Consider the following 25,683-nt stretch of genomic DNA (forward strand, 5'->3'; position numbering starts at 1 on the left):
TGTGTTCCTAACTTTGTGTTTTATTCTTGTTATTTGCCGCAGGTTAAACGCACTAAAGTTGAAGAAGCTCTTCAGGATGAAATTTGGATTGAAATTATGCACGATGAACTGCTTCAGTTTCAAAGGAATGATATCTAGACTTTAGTACCTAGACTGGAGGGTGAGCACATCATTGGCACAAAATGGATATTCCGCAATAAGATTGATGAGGAGGGCAATGTGATTTGCAACAACATTCGTCTTGTAGTTTAAGGATACTCTCAAATGGAAGGAGTAGACTATAATGAGACATTTGCTCTAGTAGCCTGTATGAAGTCTATCAGAATTCTCCTAGTCCTGGCATGTCACTTGAAGTTCAAGTTTTACCAAATGGACGTAAAGATTGCTTTCTTGAATGGGTTCCTTAAGGAAGATGTTTATGTGGCTCAACCAAAAGGATTCATTGATCCACACTTTCCAGATCATGTGTTATACCTCAACAAGGCACTTTATGGTTCAAAGCAAGTTCCCAGAGCTTGGTATAATCGGCTCACACAATACTTAGTGTCACATGAGTTCACGAGAGGAAAAGCTAATCAAACTCTCTTCATAAAAAGAGAAGATGACGAGTTGATAGTTACTCAAGCCTATACTAATGATATCATCTTTGGGTCGACTAAGGATGAACTTGCTCATAGTTTCTCAAAACTCATGCAGGCCGAGTTCGAGATGAGCATGATTGGAGAGTTGACTCACTTTCTCAGTTTGCAGATCCGTCAACAAGAGTCAAGTATATTCTTATCTCAATTTAAATATGCTAAAAATCTTGTGAAACCCCTATGAGCCCAAATGTTAAACTCACTGTTGATTTGTTAGGTAAAAGTGTTGATTTATCTCTTTATAAAAACATGAAAGGTAGTCTTCTTTACCTTACTATAGTAGATCTGTTACAGTGTGGGAGTGTGTGCTAGATATCAGGCTAATCCCAAAGAATCTCATATGATTGCTTTGAAAAGAATCATAAAGTATGTCAAAACCATTGCCGACTTTGGCGTTACAACAAGGACATAAATGATGTCTTAGCTTGATATTTTGATGCTAACTAAGTTAGGAATGCTGATTATAGAAAAAGTACATTGGGAGGTTGTTTTTATGTGGGTAATAATCTTGTCTCCTAGATGAGCAAAAGCAGAACTTCATCTCATTATTCACTGTAGAGGCTGAATACATTGCTGCCAGTAGTTATTACACCCAACTTCTCTGGATGCAAAAACTCCTTGATTACGGTATTCATCAAGAACATCTTACCATCTACTGTGACAATACCAGTGCCATCAACATCTCTAAGAATCCGGTTTAACATTCTTAAACTAAACACAGAGTTCGACATCACTTCATTTGGGAGCTTGTCGAAGATGGTACTCTTACTCTTGAGTTCATTCACACTGATGATCAAAAGGTTGATCTATTCACCAAACCTCTTGATAACAAATAGTTTGAATTCCTTCGCCAAAACATTGGTGTTATCTTCATGGATTGATCTCTTTTTCTCCTCCTCTTCCTTCCCCATGCATTTGCATATAGTTTTATGCATTGTTTTGTTTAACATGTTTTTATTTGTTTATTTTTCAGTTTTGTTTTATTTTGTTTTGCATAAAAATAAAAATAAAAATTTAGAAAAATCAGAAAAATACAAAAACAGTGTGTGTTTGTGTACATTGATACTTGTGTACTTTGGATGGCTATTGAAACAAAATTTTCTAAACTTTGTATCTTTTGTAACTTAGATGAGCATATCTATGCACAACTAAGCAAATAAGCTTTGTAGCTTGTGTTTGTGATGAGTAAGATTAAGTAATTTCTTGTACTTAACACTCATATCACTCTTTTTGAAGGAAAAGACTAGAAAATCCTAAGAGAAAGGCGTACATAACCATCTCGCCACTGTTACCTGTCAATCATGAAATGACATCTGTATGCTTTGGCACAGTAAAAGTGCAATGTCAAAAACTTAACATCATTGGGTATTTCTTTTCTCTCTCTTATATGCTCATGCATGGTTTGCTTAAAAGAAAATATAAAAGTAAAAATAATCAAAATGCTTTATATATGATTGCAAGCGTATTTTCTAGGAGATGTGGGAGTTATAAGATGTACCTCGAAGGTGATAGTCCCCATCAAATAGTTATGATTGTGTGTGAGTTAAAGTAATTTTCTCATATCTCAAATTGTTATAACGTGTAGACACTTATGCAATCTTGCGATGTTTTTCATACACAACATGCAATATTCTTTACTACTCTTGATAGATGTGCATATACTATATGATTTGGCTATCACAAGAAATATATGTGTTAATGTATGCTCACTAAACTGTCTTAATTTGTTTTGGAAATATAAAATTTGTTAGACTTGTTTAGTGTGTGTACGTGTGTGTTTTGGATCAAAATGCTTGACATTTTTTTTTTTATGAGAGATGTTTTTGAGAGCTTAAAATGCTGTTTGGATCTTAAAATGTAATAAAAGCTTGAGGGCTTGTGACCTTGCACACTCTATTATAGGTTGCTATAAGGTTGTTAATATCTGCCCTTAAAAGCAGTTCTGTCTTCTGCTAAGAGGCGTATAACTATCAACCAGTAGTATTAATAATTGGGGTAATAATTTATAAAAGCTTGAGGGCTTTTGAGAAGATGCAGTACTATGCACGTTGTATTTTTACATATTCACGTGAGGTTGTAGCAAAATTTCTACGATGGAAGATATTAACGTATAACGTTTATAACCTCCTTATTATTTTCCCTTTCGTAAATCAAGAAATTATTTTGCAGCTCAACCTCCTATTCCCATGTGTTTGCATCTAGCAACTCTCTACGTCGGTGCTATTTGATCATTGTTTGATTCTTTGGTTGGCGGTAAATAACGTAACTATTGGGAATAGGACGTAATAAATGAACCTGAAACTAGTGTCGTGGACACACGGACAACTTACACAGGGGCTAACCGATATAGTCTTGAGTCTCTTGACCAGTATCTTTCTAAATGTATGAATCATAGTTGCTTTCATCTATTGTTATCAAACTTTGCTTGTGTTAAAGTTAAGGTTAAATATTCTCACATTTTGTTCACCTCCATCATTTTACACATATATTTATAATTGATATATGCATATTTATATTTTTACATTTTAATATATACTACACTAATCATAACTTGTTATTTTAATAAGTTGTAAATATATATATATATATATATATATATATCTATATCTGTTGACATTTGCTTTAAATCATATCATCATTGAAGCATAAAAAAATTTCCATTTGATTGTCATTGGTATTTATTGCACAAAAAGTGAACTTTTTTTTTTTTTTTTGAGAAACAAACACACACACAAGGGAGAGGGAAAGAGGTTTTAACACAAAGGCACGCCACAACTTTACTCAAAAGCCAATGAACTTGATATATATATATATATATATATGCTAAAATATCCAAATTTTCTAATATATAACAATATTTGAACCATATATGTAAGGGATTAGCAATTTCATAAAAAATAAAAATCTATTCATTTGATTAATATGTTAATTCATCTTAAATTCTTAATTATATTGGTTCTTTTAGTTTCCATGGTAATTATGAAATGAGATTTTTTAAACATGAAACTTGGCTCTTTGCATACAATTTAATAATTTAAACATGAAAGGAGATTCTTAGGAGTTTCACCATGAAGATAATAATTGATTAATTTTATTATATACATGAAAAGATGGTGAACATAATTTTGATAGAAGACGTTTATTTATTTATTTATAACAATTTAGAAATTTTTTATATATACTCATTAAAGTTTAGAGAGATGATAAGTTCCATTTTAACAAATGAACTAATAATGTATATTTTTTTGGGAATCAAATCATCTTATATTTGATTATATAATGTGTAAAGTTTGAGTTTTGACTTGAATGGTGTATTCTTCTCAACAAAAAAGACATGAATGGTGTATTAAACTATGAATATGATAATTAGGCCCCCAACATCGAAGCAAATTTGCACGCAAGTGGAAATGTTAAATGTCCCTTTCTCTCGCAGATGCCACAAACCGAGGGCTTAGTGCTGATGCTAAGGTCCTCTCTGAGACTTTTCCTCCTATGGCCATTTATTTCTCCTCCTACCGCCATTTATTTCTTCTTACTTTCTAGATTATGTGACCCCTCTGTAATATCTTGACAGGTGGGTTTTGATTTTCGTCCTTTTTGAGTAGAACATTTTAGTGCTGATGCTGAGGTCCTCTCTAAGACTTTTCCTCCTATGGCCATTTATTTCTTTCTTACTTTCTAGATTATGTGACCCCTCTGTAATATCTTGACTGGTGGGTTTTGATTTTCGTCCATTTTGAGTAGAACATAAAATGATGCATTCCATGCTCATCGTGCGCAAGGCGCAAGTGCATGTGACGTTTTTCCAATTTCATAACTTTATTCTTTTTGCACGTTTTAATCAACGTCTAGTCAAGGCTGGAAAGCGTAGAAGGTAAATTCTAAGAGCATCACATTGGTGGAGCCATAATTTTAGCTATTTGATTCCACTAAAAACTACTTTATTTATTTTATATTCTCACTTTGTTAGGACATATGTGAAACTTGTTAGAATATATGTTATTGTTAATTGGCTAATACTTTGACAAAATGTACTGTACTTGTAATTGGGTAGATTTAGAATGTGTTTAATACTTAAACGAACAAGAGTTCAAGTCTAGTATTAAACCTATGCAAATCTATTCAAGAATCAAGTAAAGAAGTGCTGAGCATTAAATCTTGATAGCTATCTCGATATATATATCTATTAAGATTAATGTTTAATTCTCGACAGCTCTCGATAGAAGTTGTATCTATCGAGAATTACGAAATTGAGAATTCCATATCTGTTTTTCACGCATATCTAAGTTATCTGTGTAGGGTTTCTTTTCTCACAACCCTAAATATATATAAGGATTATTTTAAAGGCCGTCTCACTTGATGCAAGGTTATGCAACTTGATGTAAAATCATTGTGCATGCTAATTGTGACCAGAGACAATTTGCCCTAGTTTATCTTCTTCCTTGTAGAAGTTGCCGCGTTTGTGCGCCAAGGGTTTTGTAACCAAGGAGCTTCTTAATCTTTATCGTGTAAATGAACTGAAAAACTTTACAGCCAACATTTTTCTTAAGTTGGTATGTTAGTCACATACTGGGATCCGTGCATTGATTGGTTAGTCACATACTTGGAGCTGTGCATTGAAAGGAGAGATTGTCACTACATTGCAAGTCTAATTGTGTATTGGGGTAAAGGTTCAACTGTAGGTTGGTATCGGGTATTGAGATTTCTTTTACTTGTAACCGCTTGTTTTGATAACAGTGGATTCTTGGGAGCGGTGACCTTAAAATCACTCGATGGAGTTTTGCCTCAATGCTTTTCCCCATTTGTAAACAAATCACTCGTGTCAAATTTAATTTCTGCTACATTTAATTATTTGGTGATTTTTTTGTGCTACCACGCTTATTCATGTAATTGAACCTAATTAATTTACTTTGCTAATTAATTGGTTAATTATACCAAATGAGTCAATATATTTTTGGCCTTTGACACTCTACAGACCACCTAATACAGTGGTTTTATTTTAGTTATCAATATAATAAAACAATATTAGCCTCTAAGGACGTGCTCAAAGGCTCTCTTTTTTTCTTTTTCTTTTTTTAAAGTTAATAATTTGAATCCATTATAATTTGGATTTACTACATTTTTTAATCACAAAAAAACCTAGGGATGTGATGAGTAAATTATTTCATCCAAAACACAGAACACTCATCACATCCCTAGGTATTTTGTGATTGAAAAATGTAGTAATTTCAAATTATAATGGATGCAAATTATTAACCTTTACCAAAAAAAAAAAAAAAAAGAACAATTTGAAAACCATCAGGAGAGTGGTCTTGTTTTGTAGGTAACATTTTAGTAGGAGTTAAAGATGTATCTACTTATTTAAAAAAATGTATATATCTATTTAGGTTGTTTTTTTAATTTATTTTTATTTATTTAGTTTTGTTTTTGGATAAACATGGGGTGTTTTTTTTAAGGAAAAAAACAGCAGCAACGTGGGTTGTTTAACTTTTCTATTTAATATCTATATATATATATATATATATATATAGTTATTTTAAAGAAGTGGGTTAGTCGAAAAGTGTTCCTATTTTATAGACAGTGTTTTAGTGCAAGTTAGTCATATATTTTTACCAGACTATCATTTAATTTTGTTTCTACTTAAACCTAGAGGTGTAGGGGTATTTTGGAACAAAAAAAAAAATCCGAACCAAACAGGGGAAACTCCTTAAATAGTAGTATGTGGGTTAGTGGAAGAGTGTTCCTACTTTGTAGGCAATGTTTTAGTGCATGTTAGACATGTATTTTTACCAGACTATCCTTTAATTTTGTCTCTACTTAAACCTAGGGGTGTAGAGATATTTTGGAACAAAAAAAAATCCTGCCCAAACAGTGGAAGCCCCTTAAATAGTAGTATAAATAAACAGTACAATAAAATATTATATATACTATAATAAAATAATATATTCATTACAATAAATAATAATCACAACTACCGCCACCACCATATAATAGCAAATAATCATCTAATATAATAATAATATTTTTTTATCCCCAAATTATATAAATACAATTTTTATTTTTACTAAAACAATTTCTCAATTGTCATGATAGCAAATAATCGTCTGATGTAACAATAATATTTTTTTAACCCCAAAATTCTGTAATAATTTGTTGTGTTTTAACACAATTGTAATTTTTATTTAGTAAATTTCCTTACATGATGGACACGTATCCCACTAACTTCCTTTTATCTTATTTTTTTTCCTTCACTTTTTTCTTAGCCACCCACGTTTCTTCCCCATTCCCATCTTTTAGGACATATGTAATTCAATGTGAAGAACATATGTCACTATTTTATGTAATTGGCTAATCTTTTGACAAAATGCACTTTACTTGTTATTAGATAGATTTAGGAACAAGGTTTCAAGTTCAAGTGTTAAAACCATGCAAGTATGTCTAAGAATCAAGTAAGAAAGTGTTGGATTTTAAAGCTTGACAGCTAGCATCTATCGAGGTTTAAAATCTGCTCAAGCCCGTGGCTTGATTGCTAGCTCGATAGATGACTATCTACTGGGTTTATGAAACTCAGTTTTTCAGACCTGTTTTTCATCCAATCCATGAGTATGTGTTTATGTTTTCTTTTCTCATAACTCTAAACATATATAAGGATTATTTTGAGGGCCGTCAAGGGTTACACAAGTTGCACAAGTGTGAAGCAAAGTCTTATTTATGCAAATTGTGACCGGAGACAGAATTTTCCCTAATTCATTTTTCTCTTGAAGAAACTGTTGTGTTTGTAGATCGTAAGGTTTTGTGACCAAGGAAATTCTTGATCTTCATCGTGTGATGAACTGAAGAACTTTGTAGTCAACATCCTTCTCAAGTTGGTGATTAAGTTGCGTACTGGGATCCACGCATCTATTAGTTAGTCACGTACTGTGAATCGTGCATTGAAAAGCAGAGATTGTCACTATAAAACAAGTTCAATTGGATATTGGGGTAATGATTTAACTGTAAGTTGGTATAAGGTACTTGGATTCATTTACTTGTAACCGCTTGTTTTGATAATAGTGGATTCTCGGGAGTGGTGACCTTAAAATCACCTGGTGGGGTTTTTGCCATGTAGATTTTCCCCATTTGAAAACAAATCACCCGTGTCAATTTAATTTTCGCTGCATTTAGTTTAATTGGTGATTTGTTTGTGCTGCCACGCATATTGTATGTTAATCTGATTAATTAATCACCTTGGCTAATTAATTGGTTAATCTATCATAAAGGTTCAATACATTATTGGCTTATCACCATCAGATATCTTTTCTTTTCCTCCAGTTACCCCCTTGTCTCTTCTTCAGCTCTTCTTCTTCACCTAAAACTAAAAGATAGCTCTTCTTCTTTCACCCTGAAGACAAGAAGAAAGAGATATGTTACACACAAAATGAGAGAAGAAGAAGGCACCTCAAAAGAGGAAAAAGCTTGCGGCAGAAGAAGAAGAAGCCTGCAGCAGTAGTGGGTTTATGGGTTTATGTTGGAATTGAAAATTGCACATTTGTTGTAGAATTTTGCAATCTGTTTGGTTGGTTAGAATTTGAAGGAAAGGAAAAGAAAGAAGAATCTAAGGAAGAGAAGAGAGAAATCTAAGGGAGAAGAGAGATTGAGAGCGGCAACGATAATAAAACAAAAAATGGAAAAGAAATTATTTAAATATTCTTCATCAGTGTGAACGCATAAATAAAATACTTTTTTTTTTTTTTTAATTCTTTGAGCTACAGTGCACAGCCACCTTGTAGCTAAGAAGCTAAAATATATACATTTAGCTCCACCAATGTGCTCTCATTTTGTAGTTGATGGTGCTAAAATAGTAATTTAGCTTTTTAACACCACCAATACTAATGCTCTAAATAGTTACAGTACGAAAACTATTTTTTGTCACAACTTTGCCATAATTTTGAGGTATCAAATCTCCAGTCATTGCCTGTCAAATTTACAAGAATCTGCTAATTTTTTTTACCATTCACAATTTATCACATCAAGTTATGATATAAAAAATTGTGGTCCTAGATTTTCTCAAAGTTCCACCCAACTTAGTCGGCATCAATCTCACTAAGAGCAATAACACCATCAAGCACTCTAAAAAAAAACTATCTTGACACGTTAAAATTTTACTTTATCTATTTTAACATGTCACTTTAATTACAGTACATCCTATATCAGATATTCTATTATTTTACAACTTTATTTATTCTTTCTTAATTTTTTTAATTCTTTCTTTTTTGATGTTCCCAACATCATTAAAGAGATAGAGTAGAGACTAGAGAGAAAGTTCGAATAATTATTAATTAATCCCAACGGTCATGAAGAGAGGAAAGTTTTGAATAAAAAAATAACCAAATATTTATTCCATATCTTCCTATATATACTCGACTATTATTAGAACTAGTCGCTAACCCGTGCGATGCACGGGATAGTTAGACAAAATTTATACACATTCACTTTTATTGGTACAATCATTTGAAAATAATTCTAACTAATACCCAAATGTAAGAGACACATTGACTTACTATTTAAAGTAGCCTTCTGAAGAATTTACACATATTGTGCAACTGACTCTTAATTTCTCATCAATAATAAAAACATGGAAATTCAAAATATGGAAAGAAAATAAAAATTACAACAATTAATTCCATTATCTTTCATGCTATACTTTGTAATTGTACGGAATTAAGTCAACTCAATTTAAGTAGTTGTAATAAAATTGACTTCTACTATTCTCTATTCTATAGAGATATGAACATATTGGATTTCTCAAACAATTACCGGTATTGCAATAAAATGATTTATTATTGAAAATAAGAAACAAAGAAAATCTGTCTATAGCTTAAGAAATACAATATTCTAAAATTAAAGAGATAAAATTTTTGAAGGACAAAATATTATAGATAATTTTAGAAATATATTATACACTTAAAAGGGTTAGTAATTTATAGCACTTACCCCCCACTATTAGTATACAGACACCAAGTGCGGTTGTCGTAGCCCTTTGAAAGAACCTTCCCCAATTGGACCCTATAAAAAAAAAAAAAAAATCATCCAATTAACAAAATTGATCCAAAAGGGTCTAAAAAGCACACAAAATCAATTCAAAAAACAAAAATATGAGACAAAGTAATTACTTTCCGCTGCCAATGAAATCGTCTTTTGTATTGCTGTTCCAAATTGCAACACTTATCTCTTAAGGCCTTCAATTAACGAAAACACAAACTTCTCTTGGAATACCGGAGTATTATGACCATCTACACACACACAAAAAAAAAAACAAAATCAGCATAACTCACTATTACTCTATATAAGCCTCAAAAATATAAAGAGAAATTAAAGGGGTTGAATTTTCACGTTTGGAGAGAGAGTTTGCAGAAACTGTGGTTTTATATTTCTTAACTTGAGAGAGGGGTAAGGTTGCTAGGGTTTTGAGGTGTTATAATGTTTTTTTTTTATTTTTTATTTTTTAAATATTGTGCTGACGTGGAAGCAGAAACTATGGGTTTATATTTCTTAACTTGAGAGAGGCGTAAGGTTGCTAGGGTTTTGAGGTGTTATAATGTTTTTATTTTTATTTTTTATTTTTTAAATATTGTGTTGACGTGGAAAATTGTGGTGCCATCAGAGGCTTTGGTTATATATATATATATATATATATATATATATATAGATTAGAATGTTATTGTAGTAAATTTATTTGACATTTTGACAATCTAATGAAGGTTAGTACACTTGATACTAGTGCTCTAAACTCTTGTGTCTCCTTTGATCCATCCTCCATATTTTTGTGTTTCTTGATTAAATTATTTTATATATAGGATTGTAGGGACACGATTTTCGTTAACCCAGTCCTGGATGATCAGGCCCTGGCCTAAGAAGTCCCATACAATGAAGTTTGTAGAGTATGGGCTGAAGAACTCGGTTCCAGTTGGCTCAAACGGTTCATTGCATGTTCATAGTGGATGTAGAAATGTAAATCACGAAAATATAAGTGAAAATCAAAGTTCTATTCATGGACCTACTTTCATACAAAGACTTCCTCTTTTTCCTTCTTTTTTCTCTCCTTCTCTCTCTCTCTCCCCGTCCCCCTTTCTGGGGGACTCTTACATATAATATAGGCCATTTCCCATCATCTGGGCCCTACACTTGTTGATCATCCAAACATCCACTTGAGCATCTGTCCCATCAGACGCTTTTACCAGTTCTTTGTGAGTTGCAGTGACCAAGGTAACACTGTTCAGGGGTCTTCTCCTCATTAATGCGGCCAGGAGAGTAGTTGTGGTGCATTTAATGTGGTGGTGATAGCCTTTGCTGGGATATTTTGAGCCTTCTTTCTTTTTATGTGTTTGGGGTGAGGGCTACAGTAACGGGAGTACATCCTTGATCTAGACTTTGGGATGTCCGAGGAGGAATTACTCCTCGGACGTGTTTTCTTTGCCTAGTTGGTTTGGGCAGGGATCTACGGGCCGCGCGTCTCTTCGAACAGGATCGTCTTCGAATAGGCCCAAGGCCCAACCAACTTGTTATTCTGGGCTGGTCCCCACAATAGCCCCTCAAAACTCCGGTTTTGATCTCCCTCTGAGGAGAAAAACGGGGTTTTGACATTTATGAAGGATGGAACAGATGACCTCTTGGTTCGCGCGCGTGGGCAGTTACTTTGACGCGCCACAAGTTACGAGGCGCGGCCATTTACTCCAGACAGCTTTATGTCTCCTTCATCCAACGGCGAGATGTGGATCGAGCGGCCAGCATTGCTTCTTGAATTCGTGAGCGGGAAGGGTTTTTTCTCTCTCCCTCCTACTATATAAAGCGCCTGAAAGGCTCATTTTTTCTTTTTTATCCGCACATCAAAACAGAGAGCTCCAGAGAACTCCAGCGCCCAGAAATCCTTGAGCACCTCCTTCCTTCAAATCTTCATAATCGTTTTTGCGAAGCGCCCTCCATAGAAGAGATTTCCGATCACCTCACCAGTCATTTGAGAAGATATCTGTAAGTTCCGTTCGCTTCGTCGCTTCGATTTCCTCCTCGGATTTTGTTTTTCTCCTTGGTCTTTATTTTCATTCCTCCAGTTCAGCTTAGATGGGTGGATTCAAAAAACTAGTAGACACTCCGACTGCCATGGAGGCTTTTAGGGTAAAATACCGTATCCCGCCGGGGGTGGTTCTGCGGTATTGTCCCCCAGAAGGAGTACTGTTAGATAGAGGAGTAGGTGAAGTAGTCATTCCCATGATTGCCTTTATTCAAGGGGGAATGACGCTCCCCATGCGTAGGATTACCCGGGACTACTTGTTCCACCATAGGTTGACGCCACACTAGTGCGCTCTAAACATGTTCAGGGTATTAGGCTGTATAGACGTCTTGAACGAGCGAATGGGTCTGGGTCTGACTTGGCATGACGTGGTACGCATGTACGAATGCCACTACGTCGAGAATGAAGGGTATTACCTTAAATCTCGATCCGAGATGGTTAGGTTAATCTCCTGTCTCCCCATATCCAATAAGACTATGAAGGATGATTTCCTCATTGCCTCAGGAGAATGGAGTGATGGTCTTCATTGTCCTACTCAGGCAAGAACCCCAAGTGCGGCACCTTTAGGCCCAATCCTTTAGGGGAGGGACTTAGCTCCTCGGACTTACTCTCTTTTCCGCTTATCATAAATCTTTTAGTTTAATTCTAATTTTCTTCTCGGCTGTATTGCAGATAAAGTTTTGGTTGCTCCCAAGCTAAGCCACGTGAACGTTCCAGCCCTAAATTATCTCTTAAGGTCAGAAATCTACGTCCACGAGGACGGGCAGCTACATGCGTGTCATTTGGTTTTGGGCTATCAACCACTAACCCATGCTTTCCAACCCGTTGGCCACGCCATTAGAGCTGGTAGCCCCCAGTTAGTTAGGATTGACGTGTCCAAGCCTGGGTGTTTGGCCCGAGTAGATCTTAAACCAGTCGTGCTACCTGGAGTCCGGGATCCTCCACCAGTCGTGCAACCGCCTCCAGAAGATTTTGAAGTCGCCGCACCAGCTGAGGAAGAGGCCGAATCATCTAGTCTTTCCCTTGAGGAGGAAATAGACGAGTTTTATTTTGAGGAGGAGGTTAACAAAGCCCCCGTAGTTGAGCTCTCGGCCTTGAAGGAGAGCAGGATCGCAACTCTGTGGCTGGCGGTCCAATCATTATAACTTGCTTGGACGATTCTTCAGACGAGGAAGCAAGCGATATGGCTGGTAAGGGAAAGTCTTTGCGAGAACTGATGTCCAACCGAGGAAAGGGTCAATCCTCAAAGGCGCCTGCCAAGGCACAAACCCAGGACCCTCCTCCAATCGCCCCTCAGGTTCCTTCTGACCCTAGCCTCAAGGTTAACCCTGACCTAAAAAAGAAGAGGCCGGTTGACATCCCTGAGGAGGGTGAAGTGGCCCCCCGCCCGGCCAAGCAGCAAAAGGCCACTCGGGGTCAGAGGAGTAAGAGGGCTAACTCCACGGAGAGCCGAGATGAGGAGAATCGGGCTGAGGTGCGCGTTAATCCACGTGCATGGAGTCCGAAGATGGAGCTAGACGGGGTTGCTATCCCCTATACTGCCTCTGTTCGTGAGTACAACAGGGGCAGAGCGGGCTACATAGCTGAGGCCCTGGAGCAGCCAGTGCTCCTTCCTCGGGATATGGAGGCTTACAGGCGGTTCTCCCAGCCCGAGCTTTTTCTGTCCCTTAAGAGGGACCTTGCGATGGTAAGTCATTCTTGCACCCTTTTGTTAAGCCATCAATATTGTTGCATTTTGTCCTAACTCCAGTTTTGTTTTGTTGGCAGATCACCCGGCAGGTGTTTGTGGCTGAGGAGTTTTGCCGCAACAACCGTAGCTTGGCTGAAGCTGAGGTTCAATCCCGGGCTGAGGTGGAGAAGACCGTGGGGTCCCTCAAGCAAGAAATCTTTGAACTAACGGAGAAGTTCAAAGAGTCGGAGAAACAGCGCAAGAGCGCGGAGGTCGGCTTGAAGAATGCTGAGACCCAAGCGGAGGATCAACGCCAGAAATTGTACGTAACTGAGACCAGTCTTGCTACTGAGCAGCAGAATGTACTGGATCTCAAGGCCGCTCTGCAGAAAGCTCAGGATGAGATGAGGCGGGTTAAAGAAGAGGCCCAGCTGATCCGAGAGGCTGCAGAGGCTGAAAAGAAAGCTTTTCATCAGCTCGGGGTCCAGGAAATGGAGGCCAGGCTATCTGAGGAGATCCCCGAGGTGTGTAGGGACTACTGCAGCATTTCATGGGCTCACGCCCTTGATGTTGCAGGAATTCCTTCGGATTCGGCGCTGAGACTGCCTGAGAACATCTTCTACCCTCAGGAGATCCGAGAGAATCCTGATGGCGTCCAAACAGTTTCTGAGCAGGACTTGGCGGTGCCTGATGCCGTCCCTATGCCTGATAAAGCGAAGGATCCCGCCATGGACTCTATCTCCGAGGCTCCTCCTCCTCAACCAGAGTAGAAGAAGGATCCTCCTGCTAAGGCTTAGCTCTTAGGCTTTTAATTTTTGTACTTTCCCCTTTTTTTTTTTTGAATGAGAGTTGTCCTGTTTTTGTGTTCTTTTGTAAGGACCTCTCTTTGTATTGTCCTCGGAATATTAATGTAGAATGTTCTCTTTGTTTTCTATGGATGTATGTTGGTACCATCCCTTTATTTAACGTTTGCAATGGTGTAAATAAATATAAATGGTTGAGATAAAAAGGATGCCGTGCGGCGAATTTGAATATGGGTTGTCATAAGTAATGATTGAAATGATTTTCCTTAAGTAATAATTTTCCCTAAGTCTGTGGTTCGAGGAGCCATGCAGGACTTAGGTTCTGTTTAAAACTTGGGTAAATTGTCATAAGTAATAATTTTCTCTAAGTCTGTGGTCCGAGGAGCCATGCAGGACTTAGGTTCTGTTTAAAACTATGAATAAATTGTCATAAGTAATAATTTCCCCTAAGTCTGTGGTCCGAGGAGCCATGCAGGACTTAGGTTCTATTTAAAACTATGAATAAATTGTCATAAGTAATAATTTCCCCTAAGTCTGTGGTCTGAGGAGCCATGCAGGACTAAGGTTCTGTTTAAAACTATGAATAAATTGTCATAAGTAATAATTTCCCCTAAGTCTGTGGTCCGAGGAGCCATGCAGGACTTAGGTTCTGTTTAAAACTTGATGAATTGCCATGAGTATTAATTTCCCCTAAGTCTGTGGTCCGAGAAGCCATGCAGGACTTAGGTTCTGTTTAAAACTTGTATGAATTGTCATGAGTATTAATTTCCCCTAAGTCTGTGGTCCGAGAAGCCATGCAGGACTTAGGTTCTCTTTAAAACTGTGAATAGTTGCCATTAAGTAAATAATTTCCCATAAGTAATAATTTCCCCTAAGTCTGTGGTCCGAGGAGCCATGCAGGACTTAGATTCTGTTTAAAACTATGAATAAATTGTTATAAGTAATAATTTCCCCTAAGTCTGTGGTCCGAGGAACCATGCAAGACTTAGGTTCTGTTTAAAACTATGAATAGTTGCCATAAGTAATAATTTCCCCTAAGTCTGTGGTCCGAGGAGCCATGCAGGACTTAGGTTCTGTTTAAAATTATGAATTAATTGTCATAAGTAATAATTTCCCCTAAGTCTGTGGTCCGAGGAGCTATACAGGACTTAAGTTCTGTTTAAAACTATGAATAGTTGCCATAAGTAATAATTTCCCCTAAGTCTGTGATCCGAGGAGCCATGCAGGACTTAGGTTCTGTTTAAAACTATGAATAGTTGCCATAAGTAATAATTTCCCCTAAGTCTATGGTTCGAGGAGCCATGCAGGACTTAGGTTCTGTTTAAAACTATGAATAGTTGGAAATAGACCAGGGGGCACAGGATAATCACGAAACAAAACATGGGCAAAGCCATTTTCATTAATAATAATATCTTCTTAGGTTATTTACATTCCATGGTCGAGTTACAGTTTTCTCATCCAAATCTTCTAGATAATATGCGCCTATCCCAGCCACGGATGTGATGCGATACGGTCCTTCCCAATTGGGCCCCAGCTTGCCCCAAGAGGGGTTTTTTGCGCTGCCGAGAATCTTTCTCATTACGAGATCACCCAGACCTAGAGGTCACAGTTTAACATTGGCATCATATCCTTGTCTTAGCTTCTGATGATAATAGGCCATATGGATCGTTGCTTTTTCCCTTCTTTCCTCGGCTAGGTCTAGACTTCTTCCCAACAACTCATCGTTACTGTTTGGGGTGAATGAGCTAGACCTCAGTGTGGGAAAGTTGTTCTCGATTAGGAGCACGACCTCGGCCCCATAAGTCATCGAAAAGGGGGTTTCACCGGTTGACCGTCGCGGCGTTGTCCGATAGGTCCATAAGACATGTGGGAGCTCTTTTACCCATCTCCCCTTTGCCTCATCCAGTCTTTTCTTCAGTCCACTCACTATGACCTTGTTCACGGCCTCAACCTGCCCATTTCCCTGTGGGTAGGCGGGAGTGGAGTATCGGTTAATGATCCCAAACTCGCGGCAATATTCCCTAAAGCTCTTGCTGTCGAATTGGAGACCGTTGTCCGAAATGAGCGTGTGTGGAGTTCCGAAGCAGGTAATAATGTTCTTCCAGATGAATTTCTAGGCATCCACGTCCCTAATGTTGGCCAAAGGTTCAGCCTCCACCCATTTGGTGAAGTAATCAGTTCCGACTATTATGTATCGCTTGTTCCCCGCAACTTTGGGGAAAGGACCGACAATATCAAGACTCCATTGTGCGAACGGCCAGGGGCTAGAGAGGGGGTTGAGGACCCCTCCGGGTTGGTGGATATTTGGGGCGAATCTCTGGCACTGATCACACTTCTTAGTGTATTCCTGGGCCTCTCTTTGCATGTTCGGCCACCAGTATCCTTGGGTGAGTGCCCTGTGTGCCAGCGACCTTCCCCCGGTGTGACTTCCACAAATCCCCTCGTGTAACTCTTCAAGTAGAGACTCGGACTCTTCTGGATGTATACAGAGTAGGTATGGCCCAGAGTAGGAGCGCCGATATAGTTTGTGGTCCTCCGATAGCCAGAAACGAGGAGCATTCCTCCGTATCTTCTCGGCCTCCAATTTTCCCTCTGGTAGGATGTCGTTTTGGGGGAAGTTTTTTATGGGGTCCATCCAGTTGGGACTCTTTCTGATCTGATAGACCTGGGCCGGGTTTCTTCTAATGGGACTTGCTTGAACTAGCTCTTCGACAAGGATCATTCGCGGTAGATTATGGGCCGAGGACGTGGCGAGAGTGGTCAGCGAGTCCACATGGGTGTTTACACTCCTGAAAATGTGCGTCAGATTGAAGGACTCAAAACTCGTTTGTAGACGTTTGACTTGTCTTAGATACTCTTGCATCCTAGCATCTCTTACTTCCAACTCACCCATCACTTGGCCGACGACCAATTTGGAGCCCGAGAATGCTTCTATTGCCCTTCCGCGTAATCTTTAAACCATCGTCATCCCTTGAAGTAAGGCCTCGTATTCGGCTTCGTTGTTCGTAGCTAAGAACCCGAGTCTCAGTGATTTTTCAATGGCAGCACCGTTCGGCGATATTAAAACTATCCCAACTCCAGATCCCCTTTGGTTGGCCGCGCCATCCACGTAGACCTTCCAATGCAAGGTCCCCCCTGCTGAAATTGTACCAACCAACTTTCCATCCATGTTCTTTTTCTCGGTTATTGTTTCTATAGAAGGTTCGGCAAACTCCGCGACCAAGTCTGCGAGGACCTGACCTTTGATGGAGGATCTGGGCATATATTTGATATCAAAGGCCCCCAAAAGCGCACTCCACATGGCTATCCTTCCTGTGTAGTCGGCACTTCGAAGCACCACTCGAAGGGGGAGCTGAGTTAGAACGATGACCGTATGCGCCTGAAAGTAGTGAGGGAGCTTTCGTGTGGCATGTACTATCGCCAGAATTGCTTTTTCCAAGGGTAGATATCGCATCTCAGCCTCATGTAATGATTTGCTCACGTAGTAAACCGGCCGCTACACCCCATTATCATCCCGTATCAATACCAGGCTGACAGCATGGGGGGCTACAGCGACGTATGCGAACAGTACCTCGTCAGCCTTAGGGCTGGACATGATGGGTGGTTGTGACAGGTATTCCTTAAGTTGTTGGAAGGCCCGAACATAGTCCTCTGACCATTCAAACCCTTTCCACTTGTTTATCAGGAGGTAAAAAGGTCGACATTGATCCGCTGATCGCAATATGAACCGGTTTAATGCTGCAATCATGCCAGTGAGCTTCTGCACTTCCTTCGGATTCCGAGGAGCCTGTAGGCTGTTAATTGCTTTGATTTGATCGGGACTTACTTCTATTCCCCTGTGGGTTACCATATACCCTAAGAATTTCCCAGACTCGACCCCGAATGAACATTTGGAAGCATTCAGCCGCAACCTATGCTCCCTTAAGATAGAGAAGATTATTTCAAGGTCTTTCACGTGCTCGGACACCCTTTTACTCTTCACAACCATATTGTCTATGTAAACCCCAATGATCTTGCCCAGTTGTGGCTCGAACATCCGGGTCATCATCCTTTTGGTAGGTTGACCCTACGTTCTTTAGCCCAAATGGCATCACCTTATAGTGATAATTTCCGATGGGCGTCATGAAAGCCGTCTTCTCTTGGTCTTCTAACGCAAGGGGTATCTGATGATAGCCCTGGAAGGCGTCCAGGAAACTCATTCGAGGGTGACCCACTGTTGCATCCACCAATCGGTCGATTCGGGGTAAGGGAAATGGGTCCTTTGAGCACGCCTTGTTCAGATCCGTGAAGTCCACGCAGACTCTCTACTTCTCTGTCTTCTTCCTCACCACCACCGTGTTTGCCAACCATTCGGGGTAAAAGACCTCTTTAATAGCCCCTGCTTTTTTCAGTTTTGCCACCTCGTCTCTTACGGCACTAGCATGCTCCTTTGAAGGGCGTCGGGGTGGCTGCTTCTTCGGAGTGGAAGAGGGGTTAACGTTCAGGTGGTGACAAATAAGGCTAGGATCAACTCCCGGGGCGTCGTAGGCGTCCCATGCAAACACATCGACATTTCCTCTAAGAAATCTGACCAGTTCCTCTTTTTCTTGAGAAGGCAACTCAGAGCCGACCTGAAAAAACTTCTCTGGGTCGTTGTTGACAGCGAATTTATCTAAACTTTCACACCTTATCTCCTCGGCTAGCCCGTCGCCTTGCCCTGTCGAGGCGGCTGGTTGCTATAAGCTCTCTGGGGCCGAGGACTCGGCACGGGGCCGATGTAAGATGGCGGCCACCATACACTGCCTGGCCACGGCCTGATCTCATTGGATCTCTTCTACTTGTCCCCTGGATGGGTATTTTACTTTTTGGTGAAGTGTGGAGGATACGGCTTCTAGGGCGTGGATCCATGGCCTGGCAACTATCGCGGTGTAGGGTGAGTAAGCATCGACCACGATAAAATTTACCTCCACCACCTCCAACCCAGTCTGTATGGGTAGTCTGATCTGCCCCTTTGGTGTAACAATTCTCCCTTCGAAGCTGATAAGGGGGGAGTCATAAGCTGTCAAATCCTCCGGGTTCAAGTTCAGCCCCTTCTATAAATCAGGGTACATTATCTCCACCGCACTTCCTGAGTCTACCAACACCCTTTTCACATCGAAGCCTCCAATTCTTAACGTAATCACTAAGGCATTGTCGTGAGGTTGAATAGTCCCTCTCTTATCCTCGTCCGAGAATCCCAATATCAAAGAGCTTCCCTTTTTTGACCTTTTGGGTTCCCTTTGCCTATCCTCGGAGGGGAGCCTATCAACAGCCAGTACCCTGGGGAGGGATGGTCCAGTTCTTCCTGGTGCGGCGAGGATAACATGTATCATTCCAGTGGGGGGTCTTAAGGACACATCTTTTCGAGATTCTTGTATTGCTTGACCGGGATGGCCGCTCGATGGGTGCAGAAGGTGACGCAACTTCCCTTCTCGGACCAACTGATCTAGGTGATTCCATAGATTCCTGCAATCCTCAATGGTATGCCCATGGTCCTGATGATAGTGGCAGTACAGGTTCTGGTTACGTTTGGAAGGGTTTCCAGCCATCTTTCCTGGCCATCTAAAATAGGGTTCGTTCCTTACTTTCTCCAGCACCTGTTGCACTGGCTCCCTGAACACGGCATTCACCGTTTGTGTATTACTCTATCCAGCCTGTCTCGAAAAATCTCTCCTCGGCTGGTTATGGTTATACCGTTCCGACCTAAAATCATTTACTTTGGGAGGAGCGACCTTCTCCTTTCCCCTTCCTTGCAGTTGATCTTCCTCCACCCTTTTGTACTTGTCGATCCTATCCATCAACTGATGAACGTTGGCAACTGGTTTACTGGTGAGGGATTTCCTTAAGCCATGCTCGGTGGGGAGACCGCTTTTGAATGTGCTGATAGCAACATCATCATGGTTGTCATCTAACTCGTTATACACCTCCCAATATCTATCCGAATATGCTTTCAGGATTTCTCCTTCGTGCATGGATAAGGACAACAGCGAACTGAGGGGTCGAGGGACCCTGGTGTTTGTGATAAAGCGGGAGCAGAAAGCCTGAGTGAGCTGCTTGTATGAGCCTATGGAATTTGTCTTCAGGCTGTTGAACCACCTCATCGCCATTGATCCCAAGCTGGATGGGAAGATTTTGCACATTAGGGCTTCATTTTGCGAGTAGATTGCCATTTTTTGGTTAAACTGACTCACGAGCTCTACCAGGTCTGCTCGGCCATTATAGATGGCGAATGCTGGTTGGTTGAAGCGTCGAGGCAGCTGAGACCCTTCGATTCTATACGTGAAGGGTGACCTTGAAACCTGATCCAGCGCCCTCTTCATAGCATCGTTTCCCGAACCCTTGCTAGATGGGCTCTCATACTTCCATACAGGGCGTGGTTCCCTTTCGTAAGAAAATGTTTCACTTGGGGGGGTCCTTGACCTCCGTCAGTAACTCGCATCCTCCGCATTAGAGGACTCATCTGAGCCAGAGGGAGATCGTTTTCGCTGCACACGTCGTAACTTCCTTTTCAGGTCATCTATCTCTCGTTGCATGGCCTGATGACTATTTCGCCTCTGGGACACGTGACTACCTATCTGAGTGTGAGTCTGGCTTGTCCGGATAGTATGCACACTTCCCTCACGATTCCCTCTGCCGCCTGGGTTAGCAAGGTTATTTTGCCTCTGGGACTCAACGGGTTGTGTCTGTTGGGAGTTAGCCTGGTGAGGATTCTCCTGGTGTGGACCTAGTTCTGCCATGCTCGACCGTTGTGCTAGTTGATACCCTAATTCTTCCCACAGACGGCGCCAATTGTAGGGACACGATTTTTGTTAACCCGGTCCTGGATGATCAGACCCTGGCCTAAGAAGTCCCATACAATGAAATTTGTAGAGTATAGGCTGAAGAACTCGGTTCCAGTTGGCTCAAACGGTTCATTGCATGTTCTTAGTGGATGTAGAAATGTAAATCACGAAAATATAAGTGAAAATCGAAGTTCTATTCATGGACCTACTTTCATACAAAGACTTCCTCTTTTTCCTTCTTTTTTCTCTCCTTCTCTCTCTCTCTCCCCGTCCCCCTTTCTGGGGGACTCTTACATATAATATAGGCCCTTTCCCATCATCTGGGCCCTACACTTGTTGATCATCCAAACATCCACTTGAGCATCTGTCCCATCAGACGCCCTTACCAGTTCTTTGTGAGTTGCAGTGACTAAGGTAACATTGTTCAGGGGTCTTCTCCTCATTAATGCGACCAGGAGAGTAGTTGTGGTGCATTTAATGTGGTGGTGACAACCTTTGCTGGGATATTTTGAGCCTTCTTTCTTTTTATGTGTTTGGGGTGAGGGCTACAGTAACGGGAGTGCATCCTTGATCTGGAATTTGGGATGTCCGAGAAGGAATTACTCCTCGGACGTGTTTTCTTTGCCCAGTTGGCTTGGGCAGGGATCTACGGGCCACGCGTCTCTTCGGACAGGATCGTCCTCAAACGGGCCCAAGGTCCAGCCAACTTGTTATTCTGGGCCGGTCCCCACAAGGATATATTTGAATTTCTTTTTGCTTAAGATTTATGACCAGCTAAAGGAATTTTGAGGCTCCAAGTGACAATTTTAAAATTGGACCTTTTCTACTATTTAAATATCTATGATATATTATTAATTTTATATATAATATTTAGTATTTAAGATTTATTTTTATTGCCTTTTAATATGCAACATTACTAATTAACTTTTGTATTCAAGTACTTTTAACATCTAATTTTTTAATTGATAATATGGATAATTATTTTCATTTTTATCTTGTTACTGTATATATAATTATCTTTTAACTCTTTATATATATATATATATATATATATATATTTATAAATTTATTGTTTATTTGTAAAATTTTCACTTATTTTTTTCATACTTTTTATTACTAATAAAAATTTATTTAGAGATTTCTTTTTGAGATTTAATTCTTTTTTATATTCTTTTTTTGTAATTATATATATATATATTCAAATACATATTTTCTAGTATAATTTTATAATAAAAAATTACAAATAAAAAGCTATCTATAATATAACATTATAATGTAAGTGGGTATCATAATTTTTAAAATGTAGAATGATAAAACTTGATTTATCAAAAGATACTATTAAATCTTTACTTAACAATAGGATCACCTAATAGTCTCTCAACCTAAAAAAAAATCATTAAATAAGTTGACGAATTAGTACTAACCAAACAAATAGTAGTAATTAATTTTATACAAAATGATCAATTACCATGGATTAGACTTAAAGATTAATAAATAAAAATATTAAAAATTATATAAGGTTATTCTTCTTTAGACGTTTACATTGTCTCTTGTTTTATCTCTACTTAAAAAAAAATAATAATAAAATAAAATAAAATAAAATAAAAAAAACCAAACCTTAGAGAGTGCAAAACAGATTCCTATTGAATATTTTCTAATAAAGAAGGCATGATTACTAGCTATCGGTGGCTCAACTGTATAGTGTTTGACTTTTCTTAATTTTTCAAATTATAAATTTATCAATTCAAAAAGAAAGATTAAAATAAAAAATACAAAGAATAGATCTAGAAGAGTGTAATCATTGACTCACTGTAGTACAGCCACTGGAGGGGAGTATAGCCTTTCTCCTTCTTTAGTCTTTACCAAATATAAATTTGCTTCAAAAACCCAGAAAAGTGAATGTCTACCATGTTTTTTAAAAAGGAAAAAAATTGCCTTTTATTCTCCCATTATGTCACAGAATAATAATAATAATAATAATAATAATAATAATAATAATAGACTTTGTTTTACATCTTCAAGGGATTGCTATTGCTAAGAGAGCTGCCTGACTACTATTTCAGGTAGAAATGATAAATCTAAGAGCAATTTTAGATTATTTGGGGCAATATTTTAGCTTTTTATTATTATTATTATTTTTTTTTTTGGAGAGAGAGAGATATCTAAGATGGTTCTATGTTTTTAGTGCGTGTAGGGGGCTAGATTAATCTAAAATTCAGATGCATATATATGAAGAATTCTAATCATCAGAAAGAGAGAGTAAGACAGAGTACATACCTATTAAGATAGAGATTGTCATGAAATGGTAAAATTTTGGGGCTTAATTAATCCTCCAAGATAATTAATTGTCCAAAAAATTTTTAGTGTTTTTTTTTTTTAATAAAAAAAAGATTATTATTGAATTAGTACTGACTAAAATTTGAGATTTTTTTTTTGAAATTTTTGTTGTCCCATATTTGGAACCTTTTTTCCACTTACACTTAGGTGCCTTAAAATAATGGCCTAAGTTAGCCTACTGGTTGAGCCAAAACAATTAGGGGTGTTCACAACCATATGGAGGAAACTTATTCTGGAAATATTGATTATAGATGAAAGGCATCTTTCACAAATAACATAATGAAGTTTTATTACTATTATTATTATTATTTTCCTGACACTGGGTGACTGAAGAGATATTTGAATTCAAGTTATCCTACAAAGAACTGAATGATGATATTGAGCCACTTACACATACTTTTTTGGCCATGATTCACTGAATCCCAAGGCAACCACTTAGCAATAACCATTTTTCCTTTCCTTAGGGTTAGGCGGGATGGCGTTAGATTGGTGGAGCCAGGACTCATTTGTTGACTCGTATTCAAGTCAAGCCAACTACCATAAACACAGCCAAAATTTCTAACAAAAAAGTTAATTGGGTTGTGAAAATTCCAGTGGGCACTAACTCGGTAGGCCCCCTGCATAACATGAATAACATCCCATAGTCAACCCTAATGCCTATATAAACCCTCACCCATTTCCTAACACAGCACAAGCCCACTAAATCTTATTGCTAATCTCTTATTAATCCCCAAAATGAGCCTGTCCAAACACCTACCCATTTTCTTCTTCGTCTTAATAACTCTTTTTAGTGCCTTAGCCCATGCAGCCAGATTTGATATTAGAAACAATTGTCCCTTCACAGTTTGGGCAGCAGCCGTTCCTGGTGGTGGCAGGCGGCTCAACCCACGCGAGTCTTGGCCCCTTGACGTCAACGCTGGCACAACAGGGGCCCGCATTTGGGCTCGAACTGGGTGCAATTTCGATGGCTCTGGGCGTGGCAGATGTCAAACAGGTGACTGTGGTGGACTTCTTCAATGCCAAGCTTATGGTGCACCTCCAAACACCCTTGCTGAATTTGCGCTAAATCAATATCAAAACTTGGATTTCTTTGACATCTCTCTTGTTGATGGGTTTAACGTTCCCATGGAATTTAGTCCCACCTCTGGTGGGTGCACCAAAGGAATAAGATGTGTTGCTGATATCAATGGACAGTGCCCAGCTCAATTGAAAGCTCCTAGTGGGTGTAACAACCCTTGTACTGTATTCAAGACCAATGAATATTGTTGCAATTCTGGAAACTGTGGACCTACAAATTATTCCAAATTTTTCAAAGATCGGTGCCCGAGTGCTTATAGTTACCCTAAGGATGATGCAACAAGCACATTTACTTGCAATGGTGGGACTAACTATAAGGTGGTGTTCTGCCCTTGAAGCAGAACTTTGCTTTCGTATATGAGACAGAGAACTAGTAGCAAGTATGCAAATAAGAGGTGTAAGTAATAATCAAAGCTCTGAAGCTTTGTGAGCATGCGTAATTAGTGTTGCGCAGACGCTATGAAACGTACTCACTTTGATGTACGTTGTATTAAAATATCTACGTAAGCTTGTGCCAAAAAACAATAATAATAAAATATCTCTATGAAATATGGAAGAACTTAACGTTCATAAGTCATAACCTCCTTAATGTCTGTTTTTATTTACTTTTTTTTTTTTTGGTGAATTATAATTTTATTTTTCTGCTTAACCTAACAACTAACAATGCTTAGTTTTGATTTACAACTATGGTTAGCATTTCGCAACTCTTTATGTCGGTGTTTCTGTACATATTTGACTAATTCACTCATTGGCCTATGGGGGAACTAATCAAAGTCTAAGTGCGCCCATATAAGGTTGAATGAACAAACTATTGACACTAAAAGGTTCTTGAAAATTTAATTGAGCGCCTTATCTAATGTTGAGATGAATCGGTAAAGGTGTTATATGACATTAAGGTAAATACTCAAAGATAAAAATACTATATCTATTATCTTAGCAAGAAGAAAGCATTAAGTCAATATTCTTTTTGGACTAGTGATTAATAAGCTCACTAAATTAATTTAAGGGAAAATTGTATCCTTCTATGTTTGCTTTTTTATAGATGATATGGTTTTAGTTGATGAAGTGGAGTTAATGCCAAATTAGAAATTTGACAAGACACTCTAGAATCTAAAAGATTTTAATAAAGTATGATTAAAACAGAGTACATGGAATGTAAGTTTAAACAAGAATACAAATTAGGTGGAGAAGTATATCAAGGGTATTATGTGATCGTAGAATACCTATTAAGTTAAAATGAAAATTTTATAAGATTACTATATGACCAACTATGCTCTATTGTATCGAATGTTAGGTTGTTAAGAAGCAGCAT

At 38.6% G+C, this 25,683-nt stretch overlaps 1 protein-coding gene across 1 annotated transcript; it reads left to right on the forward strand.

The window, feature by feature from the left end:
- The first annotated feature begins 23,999 nt into the window (after positions 1-23,999).
- On the forward strand, positions 24,000-24,935 carry LOC115971715 (protein P21-like). Its single transcript, XM_031091731.1, has one exon. The coding sequence runs from the start codon at positions 24,030-24,032 to the stop codon at positions 24,705-24,707; it is 678 nt and encodes a 225-aa protein (XP_030947591.1). The 5' UTR covers positions 24,000-24,029; the 3' UTR covers positions 24,708-24,935.
- Positions 24,936-25,683: the final 748 nt, after the last annotated feature.

The sequence above is a fragment of the Quercus lobata genome, chromosome 12 (genome assembly GCF_001633185.2).
Source record: "Quercus lobata isolate SW786 chromosome 12, ValleyOak3.0 Primary Assembly, whole genome shotgun sequence".
NCBI classification, from domain to species: Eukaryota; Viridiplantae; Streptophyta; class Magnoliopsida; order Fagales; family Fagaceae; genus Quercus; species Quercus lobata.